Source organism: Struthio camelus, chromosome 9, assembly GCF_040807025.1.
Source record: "Struthio camelus isolate bStrCam1 chromosome 9, bStrCam1.hap1, whole genome shotgun sequence".
NCBI classification, from domain to species: Eukaryota; Metazoa; Chordata; class Aves; order Struthioniformes; family Struthionidae; genus Struthio; species Struthio camelus.
The window spans coordinates 6,614,658-6,633,498 of NC_090950.1; the positions used below are offsets into that span (position 1 = coordinate 6,614,658).

The 18,841-nt window shown below is 43.5% G+C and overlaps 1 protein-coding gene across 2 annotated transcripts in view; it reads right to left on the bottom strand.

Annotated features, from left to right (window-relative positions):
* Positions 1 to 273: 273 nt before the first annotated feature.
* The window catches only part of HS6ST1 (heparan sulfate 6-O-sulfotransferase 1), a 204,900-nt gene continuing 186,332 nt past the window's right edge, over positions 274 to 18,841 (bottom strand). The window contains exons 2-3 of one of the 2 annotated variants that reach the window (XR_011142773.1): positions 2,807 to 7,236; positions 274 to 1,965 (exon numbers count right to left, since the gene is read on the bottom strand). Coding sequence is in view for 1 of the 2 variants with exons in the window: in XM_009669672.2 (XP_009667967.1) it covers positions 6,528 to 7,236 (709 nt within the window). In the remaining variant the exon portion in view is untranslated. Of the gene's footprint in view, positions 7,237 to 18,841 lie in introns of both variants that reach the window. The other variant, XM_009669672.2, reaches the window with a different exon arrangement.

Genomic DNA, 18,841 nt, shown 5'->3' on the forward strand with positions numbered 1-18,841 from the left:
TGCGGCCGGGCCGGACCGGACCGGACCGGACCGGACCGGATCAGAGCGGGCCGGGTAACGTGGTCTGGTAATGTTGGCTCAAGTGTAGCAATAAGAATAAACAGACTCTGCAGTTTCTGCTAGAATATATTTGTTAGGAGCCTGTTTTTTTTTACTAGAAGACAAATACTCTCCATCAACTCCATTAGCGGCTTTATCTCTAGCGCAAAATGTAAGGCGTAGCATACTGAAACAGCATCCAGAGGCCAATGCAAGGACAACACACGCATGACAGATGCTCAGTTTTAGGGTTTATTTCATCTGCTAACATTCATTCTTGATCTAGACAAAAACAATTAGATGATTATTTTTTAATCCAATTTTTCTTGTGGAAGAAAAAAAAAACTTTTAACACTTTTTTGTAAGATGCTATAAATAAATATATAAAGCTTTAAGTGTTACTTGGCTCAAGTTTAACAGTTGTCTTTTATTTTTTGTTGTTTGTAAGTTCCTGACGTGGAAAAAAAAAAAAAGTGCAAACCATACACATTCAGCCCAATGGCACGACTCCAGCCACAATCACTTTCAGAGAAGCTGAATCTGTTTGATCTACAGTGTGGAGGGATGAAAGGGGGGTGAGGGGGGGACATCTTTATTTATTTATTTATTTATTTATTTATTTATTTATTTATTTATTTTAGCCCTCAGTCACACAACTCCTAGAAGAGAAGAACTGAGTTCCTTGGTATATAAAGCGCACAAGGAAGGAGGGAGGGAGGAAAAGAAAGTCCTGCCTGCGTTGCCCTTGCCCTTTCCTGCGCGGCAGAGAGGAAAGAAGAGACAACATAAGCAAAGCCTCCGACAAAAGCAAATGGCAACGAAAAATAAAATCAGGTACCAGTAAGGACCGCTGAAAAACCCTGTGGCTGTTGCATGTTTGCCTGGCAGACTACACACAAGCACAGAGGAACTTCACATTGAGAGAGGGTGGGGATTTTTGACCTTTTCTTAACAAAAAAAAAAAAAAGCTTAAGATGAAAAGGGGCAATAAAAATAAGTTAAATCATATTCCAATATGTACAAAACAAATCATGCTCAGTAAACTATTTGAATATAAAATTATTCATTATAGTACAACTCTCTCAATCCAGTCTGCAGAATAGACACCTGGGGGAAAATGGGGAGGGGGAATTGTGGGGCTTTGAGAGAAGAGAAAGACTTATTTGCAAATTACTTTTTTTTTTTCCAGCTTATATGGCTAAACATTACAGAGAAAAACATCACCTGCAGCTGGGACAATACAGGCATTAATACCCAGGTGCTTATCAGGACTGCATTCACCTTGGCAGAATTCCTGTAGATGGGGCAAAACAAGCAGCCACCGATCACTCTGATTGTGTGTGCAGATGCAAACTCCCCTGCTCGCTGATTTACCTGGAACTACTGCTAACTGATCTGTGCTTTAAAGGCCTGGCTCTACTGCTGATCAGGCAGTGTGTGGCTTGCATTCACTTCTGCCACTGGAACGTGATATGCTAATATGACCAAAAACAAGAACAAAAAGATAGCACAGCCTGCACTGTGACTTGAATCCAGCAGAGAATGTGAGCTGCATTCCAAGCTATAGCCTCGGAAATACAACGTTTGGCATAGTCTGTGTTGCACGTTACCGTAGCGCTTCCCATTTCTGTGACATTCAGAAAGCTCTACGGAATAGGAGGGGGTCTGAGTAGCTCAAAAATCAGTAAGAGGCTAGATAAGCTTTTCACCCCAGGATATAAATTTAGGTCAGGCCCTGCTCTGTAATGACCTAAAATCATTACCGACTTTAGCTGTTCAGGGGTCTCTGTGAAGTGATCTGATGGGCTCAGGGTCACAAGTGCATTTTCTAATTGGCATGTGTCCCTACCGCCACTTGTGGTGGTCCTCCTGTCTCGCGCGTATTCTCAGGAACTGAACTGCCCTTCTCACTCCTACAGGACATCCCTGTGAGAGAAGATTGAAAAGCTTGTTGGAGCCTTTTTGACGCTGCTTCCGCTGCCGTTCCAGTTTGGCAAGCAAGGGACTATGGGGTGCAAAAACATCAACCTAAAGTATTCCCCATTTACTCCAACATGTTGGGCATAAGGGGAGAAATTCAAGCAAGCTAGAAATTCACACAGATCCTTTGCTGAGAACTTTTCCTCAACGACTTTGTACCCAGCAACAGCACGGGTCCGCAACCACAGCAGTCTACGCTGCTTTCTGTGGCCAGGGTAGGGTACAAGGCAGCACCTGACAGCAGGGCAAACCTTTGCGTAGGAGACAGACTCCTTCAATGGAGCCAGCTGAGACAAGACAAACTAGTAACAAAATATTCTTCAGTAACAACACTCATCAAGCAGTGAGGTTAACGCTGTTCAGGTGACAAAAGCGAAAAGACCTCGCTCTTCTGAGCTGTGCAGCGTGTTCTCTTTTCCACCTACCCAAAGCAGGTATGGAGTCCGGCTGGGAATTCCCCATGCGGAGCATCACCCCTCTTTTGCAGGTGTGCAAGTGTCAGCACGGTGTATGGCAGCACAGGCTAAGGCCCATCAACTGGCTGTCCAAAATGTGCACTCACACTAATGTCACTGACTATAAACCCTTAGAAGTACCTTGCACGATCCCAGCTATTGTAAAGACTTCTCAGGGGATGTCCCCAGAACCAAGGCAGAAAGCCTGTGGGGACTGACAAGCACTAAAGTGTCACAGGGCCTGGTAAAATCTCAGTTCAAGGGGAACTGTCTCACCAGCTTCACTGGGAAGTCACAGTCTTGTACCTGCCTTCACTCTACCTATAACTCACCTATCCTGACCTGGATCATGAAGCAGCAACTGGCCCCGTGAAGTACCACTTCATGCAGTGAAGAAGGTCTCAGGGTATCCGGAAGTCTCAGGAAAAACATACTGGAAGAAAGGGGCATATTTTTAACAAGAACGTAATATCTGGCCGCTACTTTCACTGGAGTGCCTTAAAGCCATTTTTCTCCATTCATTTTAAAACTACACATACATTTTTCATGTTATTGTAGCATCAAATAATCAGTCCTAAAAAAAAAAAAAGGTACCACTTCAAACTGTAGTACATATAAAATCACAATAAACTACATTCACATTATGTTAAAAAAGTTCCCTTAAACCCACGAAAGGAAGAAAATAGTGCCAAATATGTCCTGCAACCTGTGCTCTGGCACACAGCACTTACAATAAATTAAAGCATGGCCTACAGCCTTAAACACACCGGCACAGCAGCCAGGGTGAGGGATGGCTTTTGGGTCACCTCTCTTCATTTTCTGTATTCATACTTAGACTCATACTTAGAATTCAAAGTGACCTGTACTTCCTATACCTCGGAGTACCTCTACAGTGAGTTAATTTGTTATTCCCAATGTACAGGTGGAGAAACTGAGGAATTTGCCAGGAGCAGGATTTGAATATAGAAATTTCTGCCTCAGTGCTGCGCTGAGGTCAGACCTCCTTTTATGGGTTGAAGTGAAACTGTTAACAAGACTCTGTAGTTTCATTTCATTTGCTTGTTACTGTAATATATTACAAAGAATATGTTGGAAGAAGGTCTTCTACTGACATGCTTCTAAGGTCAGAGGGTCCCTCTGATTTAGAGAAGCCTGCGGATAGATCCGTTAAAATCCAGCTGGTTACTTAGAGCCCATAACACAGAAACAACTCAGGCACACAGGGCCAAATTATGTCATCAGTCTTGAGATTGTACACAGTCCTATTTATTGTCACCCTTTGGTAGACGAGAGCAGAATTTGGCCTTCAGGACAGAATCGTTCTCAGAAGTCAGTACCAGCATCTGCAGTACTGCCTGAGCGTTCGCAGCATGCCCTCTTCCGGAGCTGCTCCGATGTGCACTTTGAACAGGGATTAGCTGTAGTAACCATTTGTGCATTATGGATCCATAACACAGAACGCACAGTGAAAGCCTTTGGGTAAAGTTGGAAACTGTGCATATAAAACAGTTGCTTTTTATATCTCGTGTATTGGTTTTCTGGGTAAACAGCCTGTAAAATTGCATTTTTCAAATATAAATGTTTTCTTTAGTTACAGCAACACATAAAAGCGATGGGAACTAACAAACATGGCTCCTCCCAGTCCTGGAATTCAGAGATGACCAAATGGGTTTGTAATACCCTCTGCCCCCAAGCCAACATCTGAAAATTGCTTCATTTTGCTTCCCATTTTCAGCTAGGAGCAAATGCTCGTGGCCAAGTTATACACCTCTGGAAAAGGGGCCAGTTTTTGCCAGAAGCACTGACAGACCCTTAAGGACAGCAACACCACCAGCAAATCCTGGTAACAGCCTAATGCATGGGTAACAACGTCTTACTGTGCTTAAAGATGTGCATGTGCTTAGGCACTCTCCAGCACCAGGCTGCAGACCTGATCAAAAGCCAATCGAAATCGATGGGAAATACATCTTTTGACTTCAGTGGACTTTGGTTCAGGACTGTAACAGGGTTGTATTTTAACTCAATGTGCTGTTTGTATGTTCTGTTCTGAATTTTTTTAGTCATCTTCACTCTTTTGGAGAACATCTCCAGAGGCAAGGTGTAGCCCCCAGGGTGCATACAGGAGAAACAAGGCAGCTCCTGCACGGAGGGCAGCCACCTCCTTTGCAAAACTCGGTCTCAATTTGAAACTGCTGGAAACAGTGTATAGAGGCGAAGAGAGATTTAAAACACAAAACAAGCAGCACTTCAGTGGACTTGTGTGATGAGAAAGAGCTGCTCTGTAAACATGACTGCTGAAGCTGAATGTATCATCTCTCTGCCTCTCCTCCTTCAATGCCGTATTTGATCTACAGTTAACATGGCCTTTGAAAAATCAAATCATATTCCATCTGATTCATACTTTACCCTAAACAATAGCTGGTTCAGGCCTTAGAGGCTAAGTAGTAATGGGGTGAGACATGAAGCAGGCAAAAACTGCTTCATTTCCATGCTTCCAGCTGAACAAAGAAGTGCTTGCAACAGCAAGAAAATAAGCCATACTTTAATTTGGTGAGTGGGAAGAGGAATTAGAGAAGTCATTGTTGTTCTATGACTCAAAAGTCAGTAAGCAGAACCTGGTTAGACTGTCACCACATTGGGGGGATTAAACTTACATGAGTCCCTAAAAAATAGCATTAAAAGAGAAAGAGTTCTGCTTTGAAAGTGGTCTGAGACTAAAAAAACATTTTCCATGATTCCCCTTTCCAGTTTTATAAACACAGCTTGTTCATCTAAAGTAAGAGCTGCAGAATAGGCATTCTGCTGGGAGACAATGTGCACAGTTTCATAATTTATTCAGACCCATAGTCAGAAATTTTTATAGCTCTAGAACAGGGCCCCATCCTGTTCCCACTGAAATCACTGCTACTGACTTCATTGGAACTAGGCTGATACGCATTGTTTCTTGATAAAAACAAGCAAAACTAACTTATCGCAGATATGGGTGCATATATATGTTTGTTGCAGTTAGGTATTTTACATAGCAACAAACAAAACAAAATCACCCCTTCATCATGTTGCCATTAATGACTGAGTATTTGCAGGGTCTTCCTGGAGCTGGCCCTGCAGATCTATGAGGCAGCATTGCTATTTAACTGGCTCTCCCTTGTTTAATATGTAGGACAGGGTTTGCGTGTGCTGTTAACATATTATACTGATGAAGGCATGAACTGCAGCTGTGCAGGGTGACGAATGGCGTGTCTGAGCCTATGTGGAATTAGCTTGGCTTTTAACTTGTTTTGGGACCCGCTTGTGAAACAAATCTGGGGAGCTTTGAGCATGAATTCCCTATTATTTTTACAGTGAAGTTGCATATGTATATGTGATACCAGTGCAATGTATCAAAACCACTGTGCTAAGTACATCTCCCAGGCCACAGCCAATTTGCTTTAATGTTTCTCATCCTCTGATGTTTTTCTTCTTCTTTTATTTTTATGATGCTCTATTTTCTGGCAGCGGCTGCCAGCGGAAACTGAGCAGCAACCCTTGTGCTTAGATCACAGCCTGACAGGATAGCACATCCTCAACTTAGTCACTGTTACCATTTACTTACAAACAATACAATTTCCATCCCACCTCCAAAAATATCCACAGAAGAAAACCTCCCTTTTCTTGTTTTTTAATTATGCATCTTCACATCATTATGCTCAGGGGATAAACAGATTAAAAAAAAAAAAATCCTACTTCTGTCCTTTACGTCTGAGTCAGGAGGATAAGAAACGTTCTTTTGTATTTGGCCTTAAGAGTGGGTAACAGTAACTGCATTTGTGCATTTTTTACCTCCGCCTTATAATGTTGACCCTTTTCTATTTTTATGTATTTATTTATTTTTTTTAAGAATCTCATCGGTCTTGTAAGAAACAGTAAAAAGACCCTATGCTGAAGGAAGCAATCTATCTTCTGTTTTACAGACTTGCTTTTAAATAAAATATTTTTTGTTGTTTTTGTAATTTTACTTCCATGATCTTTTATATGGAAACCCTAGAATCTCATTAATATAAAAGTCTGCCTAGGCTACCACTTCTCTATAATATGGCTCATGTAGTCCTCAGTGGGCAAGCGCCCTTGCTCTTCGGTCTCTTCCTTGGGAAGTGCTTCATTGGACCGGTGAAGAAGCCTCTCTTCCCGATTCTTTATCCTCTGCTCCATCCTCTCTAGTTGCCGTTTGTACTGGTAGCGCTGCTGGAAGAGGTCCTTTGCATAGTCATAGAGCTGCATGTCCAAGTCATTGAGCTCCTCAATCCTCCGTATGGTGTCATTATCTACCTCCACCCCACCTGCCCGTGTGCTGTTGTACTGCATAAAGGGCCTGATGAATTTCAGATTAAAAGTTCTCTCAAACAGGTACTGAGTCTTTCTCTGGAACTCTGTCAGGCCAAAGAAGGCCATGTCTTTGAGGTTCTTTTTTGCGCTCTCTAGCAGGATCTGTGCTCGCTTGTTCTCTGGGATGAATGACATGTTGTAGCAGCCCACTAAGCTCAAGTCAGCCAACATCCTCACTTGGCGGTTGTTGGCCAAATTATATGGGCAATCCATGAACTCCTGCAGCGTGCATCCTGACCAGTCCGTGCCTTCATAGCAGGATGGCAGCTCTTCAGGAGTTGGTGTCCTGCCATCACACATGTGCAAGGATGTCTTCCACGTAGCTCCTCGTTGGACGTGACGCCATTCGCTGAGGTAACGAGATACGGGGTCCCTCAGCAGTGTGATGTAGTAAAATTTTCTACAAGAAGAAGAGAAAATAAAATAAATAATCTGCTAGCAACAAGAAAGATGCTTGGCAAGGTGAGATCTGCAGCAGACACCAAAAGGACAAGAGTAAGTCAACATCGCAGCATCCATTCCCCTGTACTCCCGGATTATTTTCTTCTTGGAGTCGCTAATGCTAAGTAGTTTGTGCAACATTTGGCCCATGTTCCTCTTTCTCATTGCCCACCGTTTTAGTCATGCCAAGGAGTAACTCTTTCATTAGGACATCACTTTCTAGCAACAGGCTGCAATGTCAGAGTAAATCCTCCAAATTCAACTGATCTACCCGTTTCACAGAGCAGCTTTGGCTTTAGGGACTGCCTGGCCTTTCACACTACCATGCACCTTCTGAGTGAGCCTAGACTTGCTCTGCAGGACTGGCCAATGATGGCTCCACTGCTGACCTGGCCCTATCACTTTCACTTCAGGCACTTGTTGACCAGGCCACTTACAGCTTGGTTGATCTGGCTGCAGAGCTGAAATCTGGGAGCCTGCACCGAGTTGCAGGACATCAGCAGAATAACAACATAGCATAAGAGAAAACCAAAGGGAAATCAGGAATACAATATGCTCTGTAGAAAGAGAAGGCACGAGATGACAATGAGTACCAAGAGTTTGTTCTTATTTCAGCTGATGCATTATCATTTCAAATGAACTTAAGAAAAACTTTTGATATATGAGACTAAAAAGGGTAAAAAAAGAAGACTATCAGGAGCAACATACGTAGTGACATACGACATTCTTGCTGCTCCAAGTATAATGAAGTCCACTACAATACAAACAGACCCTTGAACTGAAAATATGATAGCTGTCTTGTACAAAGAGACCCTCCAGCTTTGGCCCACAATGAGCCTGGGATAAAATTCTGGGACTGACGAGAGTGGCAGCCTCTAACAGCTCTCTCCAGACAATTAATGGGCCTTTTTCTTTCACTGCCTTCCAATAGCTTAGGCCTGTGGTGTCTCAGAGTATTTCTAGAACAAGGAAGTATCTTCTCTAGTTGCTGAAGTAGGCGGGGAATTAAATCCCCATGTGCTCCGAGCTCATGGGACTGCATGAGCTTGCGCACCAGCAGGAGCACCTAGTTTTGACAGGGTAACAAACATAGGCTCTTTGAGCTCCATGGTCTAGGGGGTGACAGTGGAATCATTTCCCCACCAAAAACGCACCTTTGCCGTGCTGCTATGGCTTGTTGCACTGCCAGGGAGACTTGAGAGAGCTAAATGTGATGGCCATTATGAGGGTTCTGCACACCTTTTAGAGAGAAAAAAAACTGCTTTAGCTAAAATTAATGCACCCACATTTTCCTAACGCCTTCAATATTATTTTTCCTAGTGGCCACCTAAATCTCTGCAACAAGACCAGAGAAACTGAATGTAAAGAAAATTCATTACAGGTATTGCCCAGGAACTCTGATTGCCCAGGAATGTCTGCGTTCCCAATCCACTATTAATTTGCTGAAGGGTTGTTCCAAAGCAGTAAGTTTTGGTCTCTCCATCGCTGGCAACAGGTGTCACTTGAGGCTCTGACTCCCCTCCTGCTTCCTGCTTTTGTATCTAGGCCTGGTAAAAACATTTGCCATTGCGGGGAGCTTTTCAATCTCTCCATACCAGGAGTGTCACACTAGTGACTGCTTGTCTAGTAATACTGTCTAGTGTATCGTCTGTATACAGGGAGATGGGAGGAAGGAGGGGAGCAGAGTGAGAAACACCTCCCTGAAGTTTACCTCTTTTTCCTTCATTTACATTGCAGCCTGTAATAATGATTCAACTACCCAGCCTGAGATGCAGCTATGATTTATATAAACAGTGCTAAGAAACCTCTAACAGATGGAGATAAAATATGACAGTGGAAGGAACAGGAAAGCAATGATAAATGCCAGATGTTCAAGTGACAGACACTGATGGTAACCACTACCAGTATTTTTGGACTTGTGAACTGTAGTGGACATTTTATTTACATCAATGTAATCCAAAGGTTATGTGTTTTCCTGAAGCACGTTGAAGCCACATATTTATATGGCTTAGAGAAGCACCTAGAAGTTTCACCTAAAATCAGGGACTCATTTGCCAGGCATCCAAAGACAGGAGGAGCTGATTCCTGTCCAAACCTGCAGTCTACACAGGTACGGACAGGGAAAGAAAGAAGAATTAGTATCTGCATTTTACAGACAGGGGTACCAGAAATATTAAATGAGGTGCATAAAATCAAAGGGATGTCTGTGGCACAGCTGATATTAACCTCACTGCAGTAAGCCTAAGTCCAGGCCATCTTTTTTCTCTCTCTGCACTTTAGGAGTCTATTAGTAAATCTAATTAATAAATAGAGTATGAAGCTTCCAGGGTTCATGAAACAGAGACAGCTTCAACAGGACATGGATTGAAAAAAGGTTAAGGACCAAGAATCTCTTTCTTCACACCTGGACTATAAAACCTATTATTTTAGTAGAGGTGATGCACCAGCAAATATTTTACCATGAGTGATTTCTCTCTAAGATTCATCTCAGTGAGTGGAAAGCCCAGTAAAATAGATTACATTTTTAAAAATTATACTGAATTTGATGTGCCACTTTCCAGTTCTGTCTCATAGAAAAGTGCACGAAAGAGGGGAACTGGCATCCTAACATGGAAACAAGATGTGCCTTTGGAAACTAGAATACTGGCAGCAAAACCAGGCACCTTGAGGTACTTTGGGAAGCTGCCCTAAAAGCGCATAAATTAAAAAACGCACAGAAAGGAACTGAGTTACAAACGAATAGCTTAAACTGCCGAGTTGAGAGGCACCACTGACGTTCCGAGATTTATGCTGCCAAACTGTATTTAGCTCTCCAGAAGGATATTGCTTTCAGAGGTGGAGAACCACTTAGCTCATGGGAAAGTAAACAGCGCATCATTAGGTAGCCTGGAGCCTCAGGAACCAGAGCGATAAGCCACTTTGATATTAGATAAGCACCATGGATGTATTCAGCTAAGATACTCCTTCAGATACCTAGCTTGGAGCACGGTAACTGAAAAGTTTCCATTCTCAAAACCCTTGGGATTACATTTAATTTAAAATAAGAGTTAGCTATCTACCTAAAGCATCGTCCATCAGCAGCATCATTCTTAACATAGCGAGCCAGAAAGTTGGGGGAACTTTGCGTCAGCATGGCTGAGAACACAGGCAGTGCCACTTGTCAGCAGTAGCTTGAAATTTATGAGGAACCACATGACTAGTAAGTTCTCTTTTGTCATCAGAGATAAAATAAACCCATTAAATACATGCAGCTGTGAGTGCCCTTCCTTTCAGCGTGGTGCCCCAGACAGCTACTTAACTCAAGTATTCCTAAAGGCTCGTTTCAGAAGTGTGGTCTTCTCCTAACCCAGCTGGTTCCACTCAATGCTGCCTCATAAAAAACCCAAACAACCCCAGTTTGGTCATGCAATGCCAAGTCTCACTGGCCTTCCTGGAGTTAATAAGCTCAAGCAAGAAAATGGATGCTTTATTTAGTAAATTATTTATTTTCTTTTTCTCCCCACGTGAAGCTGGGCAGAACAACGTTACTACTCTTGCAGGCTCCCCTTCCACACATATCCTTCAGGGGGCCTGTGACTCCTGGGAGGATAAGTTAAAACAGAAGCCAAAATCGCATCTCTGCCTTTCCTTGCGCTATCTCCCTGGCAGTCCCAAGGTGAAAATCCACCAGAAGCTCCCCAAAGCATACTCTGCTGCGTATGCAAGCGGCACAATTTTGTCTGAGGAAAGAATCACTAGCATATTTATTAAACAGAGCAAAATGAAATCACGTTTTTGATAAACAGCCCTGGTTTAGAATTGAAGATTCAGGGAGAAAAAAAAATCCAATATTACAAATGAAGGGCAGTCTTGTGGTTGTAGTACACAAATGAATCCAGGAGACTTGAGTTGTAAGTACTATTTCTGTCAAAGTCACCCTGTGAGTCCCGGACAAATCTCTCTGCGCCTCTATTTCCCGTCTGTGAAGGGATGACAATGCTTCCCTCGTCTATTCTGGCAATTCCAAACATCACATCTTTTGGAACAGGAACTATCTCCTCCAGGGATTAGGCAAAGCCCCTATTATAACATGGATTGAGGTCAGATGACAACAATTAACTTAAGGCACATTCGCATGATACAGAGGTGTCGGGGCAATATCGGCCTACAGAATTCCCACCCTGGACCTCTCAATCCCATTCTCACATACCAGCATGATGCATCCTTAGTCTTGCCAGTACAATTTTCTGCAGGGCCATACTACAAATGCTATCACTGAGCAGATCTGGGTTAAAAATAATTCTTTCCTGCAGATATAAGTGAGTGTCTGAAGCCCCCCCCTTTAGTAATACTCTGCTCTAATCCTTGTCCGGAGGTTCCTCAACTAATGAAGGGGAAACAAAACCCTTCTTCATGTAAAAGACAAATTCCCTTCTCTTTTGCTAATTACCAGTCAACATAATTCTGATAAAGTGACAGATTCTAAATACGATGCTATTTTCTCTCTTCAGTTCATTTCCATTTATTCTCTCCTACATTCCTATTTCATCCACCCTTCTTCCCACTGCTGGTCTCTAAGATCTGCTAAGAACCGCTTACTTGACTGTGCAAGTGTGCCCCTATTCATTGCTGTGATTAACTGCTTCCCTCCCACACAGCTAAAAAGGTGCTATTTTTGTATTTCTACAGGTTCTTCTCTGAACTTTCAAGTATCCCTCAAAGGAAAAGGAAAAGGAAAAGTAAAGTCTGTAACAGGTCCTTCTTGACTACTTTGGTGGCCTTCCAGCAGATAAACATCAAAATAATGATAGCCACTTCCAATCACATGTGCTTCATCTTGCTTTCCAGGAGGGAGAAGGGAAAGGAAGCTGCCTAGGCCACCTTCAACCATATAACCCCAATCTGTCAAAGCAACATGTCCTAAGGCTACAATTTCTCCACTGCTAAAAAAAAAAAAAAAAAGAAAAAGAAATTCATCTTTCTATGTCCTTGCTGACCGACTGTCCTGGACTCAAAAAAACTCTCTTTTGTTTAAAAGAAGTACTGACATGGAATTTGTGGCTGATTTAAGGCATCTTTGTAAGCCTAGTCCATGTATTATGCATGTCTCAAATAGTTTTTGAGTGTCCTTTCATCAATTCATATCTGCTCTCACTGTAAATAGCTTATCACTAAAAGAACCCGTGAGTCTGCCTCCCACCTGTCTAACGAAATTGTGCACCGACCCTGTTGTTCGTTTGCAAGGACAAAGGAAGAAATAGAGCAGGCGCTTGCCATACCGTAATGATTTAAACACTCACCTTACAAAGACAATTAAGGGGATTATTAGACAACTACTGTCTCCATTGAAAACGGACATTGTCTCCTAAAGAAGCAGTTTCAGCAATGAGTTACTGGTAAATAATAAGTAAAGGTGAGTTAGGCTTCTGTAATGGATGAGCTGAGAATGTGGCAGAAAAAAGGAATTTATACTGTAATTAGAAAGTCATACTAACTGTTACCTGCAGAGAGCAGATGTACGAACTTCTGATTGACCCTTCTACACAGAGCCACAAAGTAACTTTCCATTCTTGTGGGAACATTTAACTTAAGAACGCTCTCTCTAGCCAACAGTATTAAGTTGCCTCATGTCTTACAGCTTATTTACTGACAGTACACACAATCTACTTACCACTTTTAAAGCCCCGACTTGGGAAGACTCCACCTACTTCCATTTCTATTCTACACATTTCCTGCGTAGCAATATGCACTCTCAGTTAAAGACTGGAATTTAATATATGTACAAAGATTACTTCCCTTGGTAGCAAATAGCCCTAATTTTCCTCAGTCTATTTCCTCTCATCTGGTGTTCATTTAGACTCTTCCTGCATTTCACACACAATAAACTCCAGCCCTTTAAAAGTCATACAAAAAGAAAATACCTAAAAATAAACAAATAAACAAGTCTCTTCTGTCCCCTATGTTTAAATAACGGTTGCCACACAAAACACCAAAAACCAGGGAACTGAATAGAAAAGCCAGTCCTCAAGTACTCAAAGTATGTAAACACAGACTTAAACTGTTTTCTTTTCCAGTAAAGGGAGGATGTCTACATAGCAAGTCAATACTTGCTTTGGTAACTGTGTTTGTTTTGCCTGATGGACTCTGCTCTTGGGACTTTTCTGTATTAAAAGGTAGGATGTTTTGAAACGCCACAAACAACCATTACGCCAGCTCTGCTTACCTTCCAGCTCCTTCACTCAGGGATTCTTCCCCGGGTCCAACGGCACCAGCGGCCAAGCCTGCAGATACACTGATCCCCCGGCCCTGGTGCTGAGAGGTTGCCGAGAGCTAATTGCTAGAAATACCTCTTAGACTGTTTCAGGAGTTGGAGCAGAAGAGCACACTCTCATACTACAGATGAGTTTACATGCTTTTCTTCAGACCGAAAAATTAAGCTCTCACAGACTCTTTCAGCTGGTTGCAATTCTAAAACATAGGTTTCTAAATACAAAAGAATGGGTTTCAGCAGGTAAAATTGGAACTGTTTCAATCTACCTACCCCTTCCTGTAAAGGAATGAGAGCTGTGGGGAGGCTACACCCTTCTACACGTTGGCAGTATTTTTGAAAGTGTTTATACAAAAAGATGCTCTGTGAATGCCAGCCTGTGCATACATGCTCCAGAAACTCAGTTGCTTCTCCTAATTTCAGGTATATACAGAGTGCAGTCTAGTATGTCACACCAGCACCAAGAAATCATTAATAATTGATCTGCATCTCCCAGCTCCGCTTAAGGAAACGGGGTGGTAAGAAGGGCCTTTCTTCTAGGATACTGTTTAAATGCAGCTAATTGCACCCTCTGGGCAATAAGGGTGTTTGAAAGCAAATTCTGGAGTCTATGAAGACTCGGGCTTAGCAGCCCTGGGGCATGAGACGGCACTTGGTCCCAGGGCAGAGCGTGTGCGGCGGGCGCTAGGAGAGCTCTCCCCTGCGGCGACCCGGGCGGACAGGCTGCCTCCGGCCTGGCGGCCCGGCTCGCCCCGAGCTGCGACTGCTCTGCTTGTCCGCTCCCGCCTAGCTGTCCCGCCGAGGCAAGGCGCAAGGTACCTGTTAGCACCAGCTGCCTGTTATCCGTGCCGCCGGAAGCACCGCTCCCGCAGGAATTTAAGTCTACCAATTCTTTCACTCCGGCTGCTGAGCTCCTACCGCATGCTTAGAGCTTTTGATCTACCGTGACACCCAGTCCAGCTCCCTCCGAAACAAAGACACGGGGTCTGAGCACCAGCAGCCCCTGGAAAAAGGAGCCCTCTTCTGGCTGGTAACACTCACCCGGCGCTCCGGGCTGCGGCCTTGCATGCTGCCCTTCCAGTCTCAGTCACTGGCCAGGGGCATGCAGAAACTTCTTGGGGAGGAGTGGGTCAAAATGGAAAAACTGAGTCACCTCTAATCCCAGCAGTTACAACAATACTGCCAGAGGGCAGAAACAGATAGTCCCAGATTTCGGAGCATAAATGAGTCTGAGATTACTTAGGTCTGGTGTTTGTGATATAAAAGCCCGTAGAGTCAGAAACTATTACTTCCACCTTTTAGCAGGAATTAAAATGTGTTATATCAGTTACACACAAACCTTAAAACACCCAGTACTACCTAACACTGAGTTAAAAGAATAACGTAGCTGTGACTAGGCACACGTGAAAAGCCACACCTCTCTTTTTTTCCCTGTTTATTTCTTAAAATTTGGAGGATTCTGGACACGTCAAAATCCCGGGTGACGCAGTCTGGCAGCACGCTGGGAAAGGTCAGCCTGGGACGCCAGCCGGGGAGTGTGAAGCCGTGACGTGCGTACATGCGTGCACAGGACGTAACACACCTTTCTCGCAAACGCGGTAGAACAGATAACAGCAGCTGACAGCGAAGGAGGAGACAAGAGAGCAGCCAGCAGTTCAAGCGCTTTCCAAAAGAACGGGAGGAAGGAACAGAGACCCGTATAACATTTTAGGACACTTTTTTTCCACTGCAAACCACACATCCGTCCACTCAGAACAACTTTAAATGTGCTCCCCATTTGGTGTTTGAAAGACACCCATGTGGTTTGAGTCACAGCTTTGAAAACACCGCTTAGATTCAAGCCCTATTGCAAGGGCCTGTTCCAGCTGGGTGGTGGTCAGGAAACCTGCAGGCACTAAGCCAAGCAAAACTGGGCTCCCTCCTGCCAGCTCCAGAGCAGTCGAGCGCTCGGCAGCGATGGGTGCTCGATCCGACACCCCGGAACGGTCAAGCGTTGATTTTGGAACATGACAGCGGTAAAACTGATGTGTGTCTCCACGTGCATGCGAACACACTGCAGTTACAGCATGGTAACGGCTCAGTGCCAGACTTCTCTGTTCAAAGTTGATCTACCAAGAAAGGCAGATCTCTTGGAATACTATTCCAGACATATATTCCTTCTGAATTTTATTTGCAAAGGGTGCAGAGCTCGAGCGGAGGCCCCGTGGAGGTAAGCTGTCCCCCAAGGGCAGGTGGGTGGAAGGGAGACTTGTTAGGACAACGGGAGGATGCACGTAGCTTTGGGAGCCACACTGCGGGCAGCAGCCAGGTAGAGACTGCTCTGTATTGATGAGACACATGGTAACACAAGGGGATATCAAACATGTCTGCAGTCGAATGCAGCATCAGCGTAGGCATGGTTGGAAATTAATTCCTCTTAAGCCATCAGAAATGGACACTTTAAAGGTCATTACCTCCCTAAACGAACTGAGGGTGCATGTTTACCTTAGATCTCAATGCTGTGCAGTATTGATACGCGCTCTGTTCACTGCATACTGTTAAACACCCAGCCCTAGTTCAGATTTGTTAGCAGTATACTAATAGGCATTTATCCAGGAAACGAGTACGGGCCTATCACCCTGAAGTCTCATGACTATTTTATATCCAATTAGCAGAATAGACACAGACTGGTAGTTTTAACCACATCTCTACTTTTCATGAAAACTGAGCTGCTGTGTAAGCACAAGACTTCCCCGTTGCACTGTCTCTTGCAAACAAGCTGCTCTAAAGAAAGATACAGGGCTTGTTACGAACCTTAGGAGTGAGCTGCTGGTTCATTTATCAAAATGACAGATGTGATGAAAATTGGCCAAAGATTTGAGGAAAAAAAAAAGCGGGGGTCAGGGTGAGGGAAGCCGACGGGGCTCGGAGAGGAAGGCAAAGCCCTCTGGAGCCTCGGACTCCTTGAGGACCCATTAAAAGCTTATGTTACTTGCACCATTTATAAACAAGTGCTCTCCTTTGCCATGATAACCTTCCTCATCTCAAGCACTTAGGAAGTGTTGACTGCTGTCTTCTACCAAAGCAAGGCACCAAAAATGACGGCGAGCTACAAATCAAATGCCTTTGATTTATTACCTCTCCCAAGTTTCAGGAGGTTTGTTGTGATTCCTAAGTGACCTTAGTAAACCAACTAATCAATAGCACATCTGAATGCTGACTGACTGCAATGGAAAGTTTCACTGCCAGAAGAATTACACCAACGCCGGCAGAAGACAGACTGTAGAAATGTGGAATGCAAGCCCATGCCTCTTCTTTGCATTCTTTTACTTTTATTGTTGCCCTTGCCGTCATCACGATAGGAACCTTCAGTATGAAAAAATGTTGCCTTTCTGCATAAAACATTTTTTCATTGCCTTCACTTATTGGCTCTATAGCAGACTTTCATATTTATTGATTTTAGCATGACACAATAAAAGATATTAGCATTTCTAGGAAATTACAGCCATGTTTACTATAAAATAATTTGTTACAAGGGTACTGTACCCACTCATTTTTGGATTTTCTTCCTGTATGTTAGACATATTAAAAAAAACAAACAAGAAATGAATCAACCCCTGAAGAAGACTAATGAGACATCTGTAATGAGACCCTGAACTTTTCTTCTCTATGCCAGAGACCAATCTTCTTTGGATAGGTGGCATACGATAGCAATTCTTGCCCTATATGCTGTCTCCGCATGAAGTGCCAGTGCAGGGAAGCTGGACTTCAGTCTCCCCTGCCTCATCAGGATGGAGATGCCAGTTACTTTAAGGAAATCTGCACAGATTCACCCTGTGCTTGTCCTGAGAAGAGCGAGCATGTCGGAGATTCAGCCTCCCCAGACATCAAGATAGCTACAATGAATAAAACAAGCGCATATTTTAACTAATAAAGTAGGTTTCTGCATTTGATTCCTGCACATTTCAGGACACAGAAGAAAGACAGTTCAGGACATTGCCACACAGGAAAAAGAAGAACAGAAGCAAGGTGACACAGTGCAAAGACAAAGCAGAAGTAAGTATGCAATATTCAGAGATGATACTTTATCTGAATCAGCTGCAAGCAAAGCAGTTAAGACTGGAATTTGCATTTTCTTTTGAACTGTAAGTCAGCTTCTCTTCTGAACCACACGAGCTCCACTGGCAGTGAGATTCAAGAAGGATTCAAGAAAAATGTTACAGCATGATAGACAGGAGGTATGTCTCCTTGAAGAACATCAAATTATAAAGAAACCAAAGGGGAAGATTAAGGGAGCAAGAGTAGTCAGAGGAGCAGGTATTGATCGCTTAGGCAGGACAGCTGAATTCCTTGGCAATTGCCTGCCTCAGCCGAAAGGGAAGCAACGCTGGTGTTAGGAGGCTGCAGCGGCAACACACGCACCTCTGAGTTGCTCGTGGATCAATCTTGTTCCAATCAAAAATCGATGGATGACTACTCTTATTGATCGGAGTGGGAAGAGTCAGGAAACAGAATGGAGACTCCATGAGATTTGCAACTGCAGTGACAAGCCCTGGACATATGACTAAACACTATAATTTTCAACCAGCTGGGGTATGTCAAGAAACAATATTTCTGAGGGAAGGAAACCACGAGGAGCAGCACGACCATTCGTGGAGCCAGATACGCTACAAGCTGTTACAAAAACTCCTTTCCAGAGAGCTCATCTGCACACTGCCTGCGAACCATATTGGACTGCTGGTGAAAGAAGACAACTACTGACCAGTAGGGCAAATCGATGTGAACTAACTACTGCAAGACACCTACCAGCACAAGACAGACGACTGGTCTTGCTTCCATTTACCCAGTTCCCCCTTCAAATTAGTGCAGGGAGAGGTTCCCACACTATTTCTTTCCTTGCGAATAGTCATATTACCGGCTACAAGGAGTATCCAAGCTCCCTCTTCTCAATTAACTGATTCTCCCTTGCTCAGGAACAGCAGATGCTGACAAGCAACAAACAGATAATCCTCAAGAAAGCACAGCTACTAATCAGTCACTTTTACATTTAAGATCACTTGGAGTTGCCACTGCCAAATACTGCTTTTCTAATTAATTGCACTGGAATGCACTTAAGTAAGCCCCGGATCAAAGAATCAACTGCACAGATTGAAATAAATCCTGTCTGTGCTGCTAATGCCTTGGAAATGGATGACTTGCTAAGTATTCAAAATCCTGGGTACCAATGATTTAAAACTACAGATAGTGTGTGAATCTTTCAAGGGTATAGAGTTCAGAATAAGGAAGAAGCAGCTTCCTTCATTCGCTCATAAAAGACAATTAAGCAAAGGCAACTGTT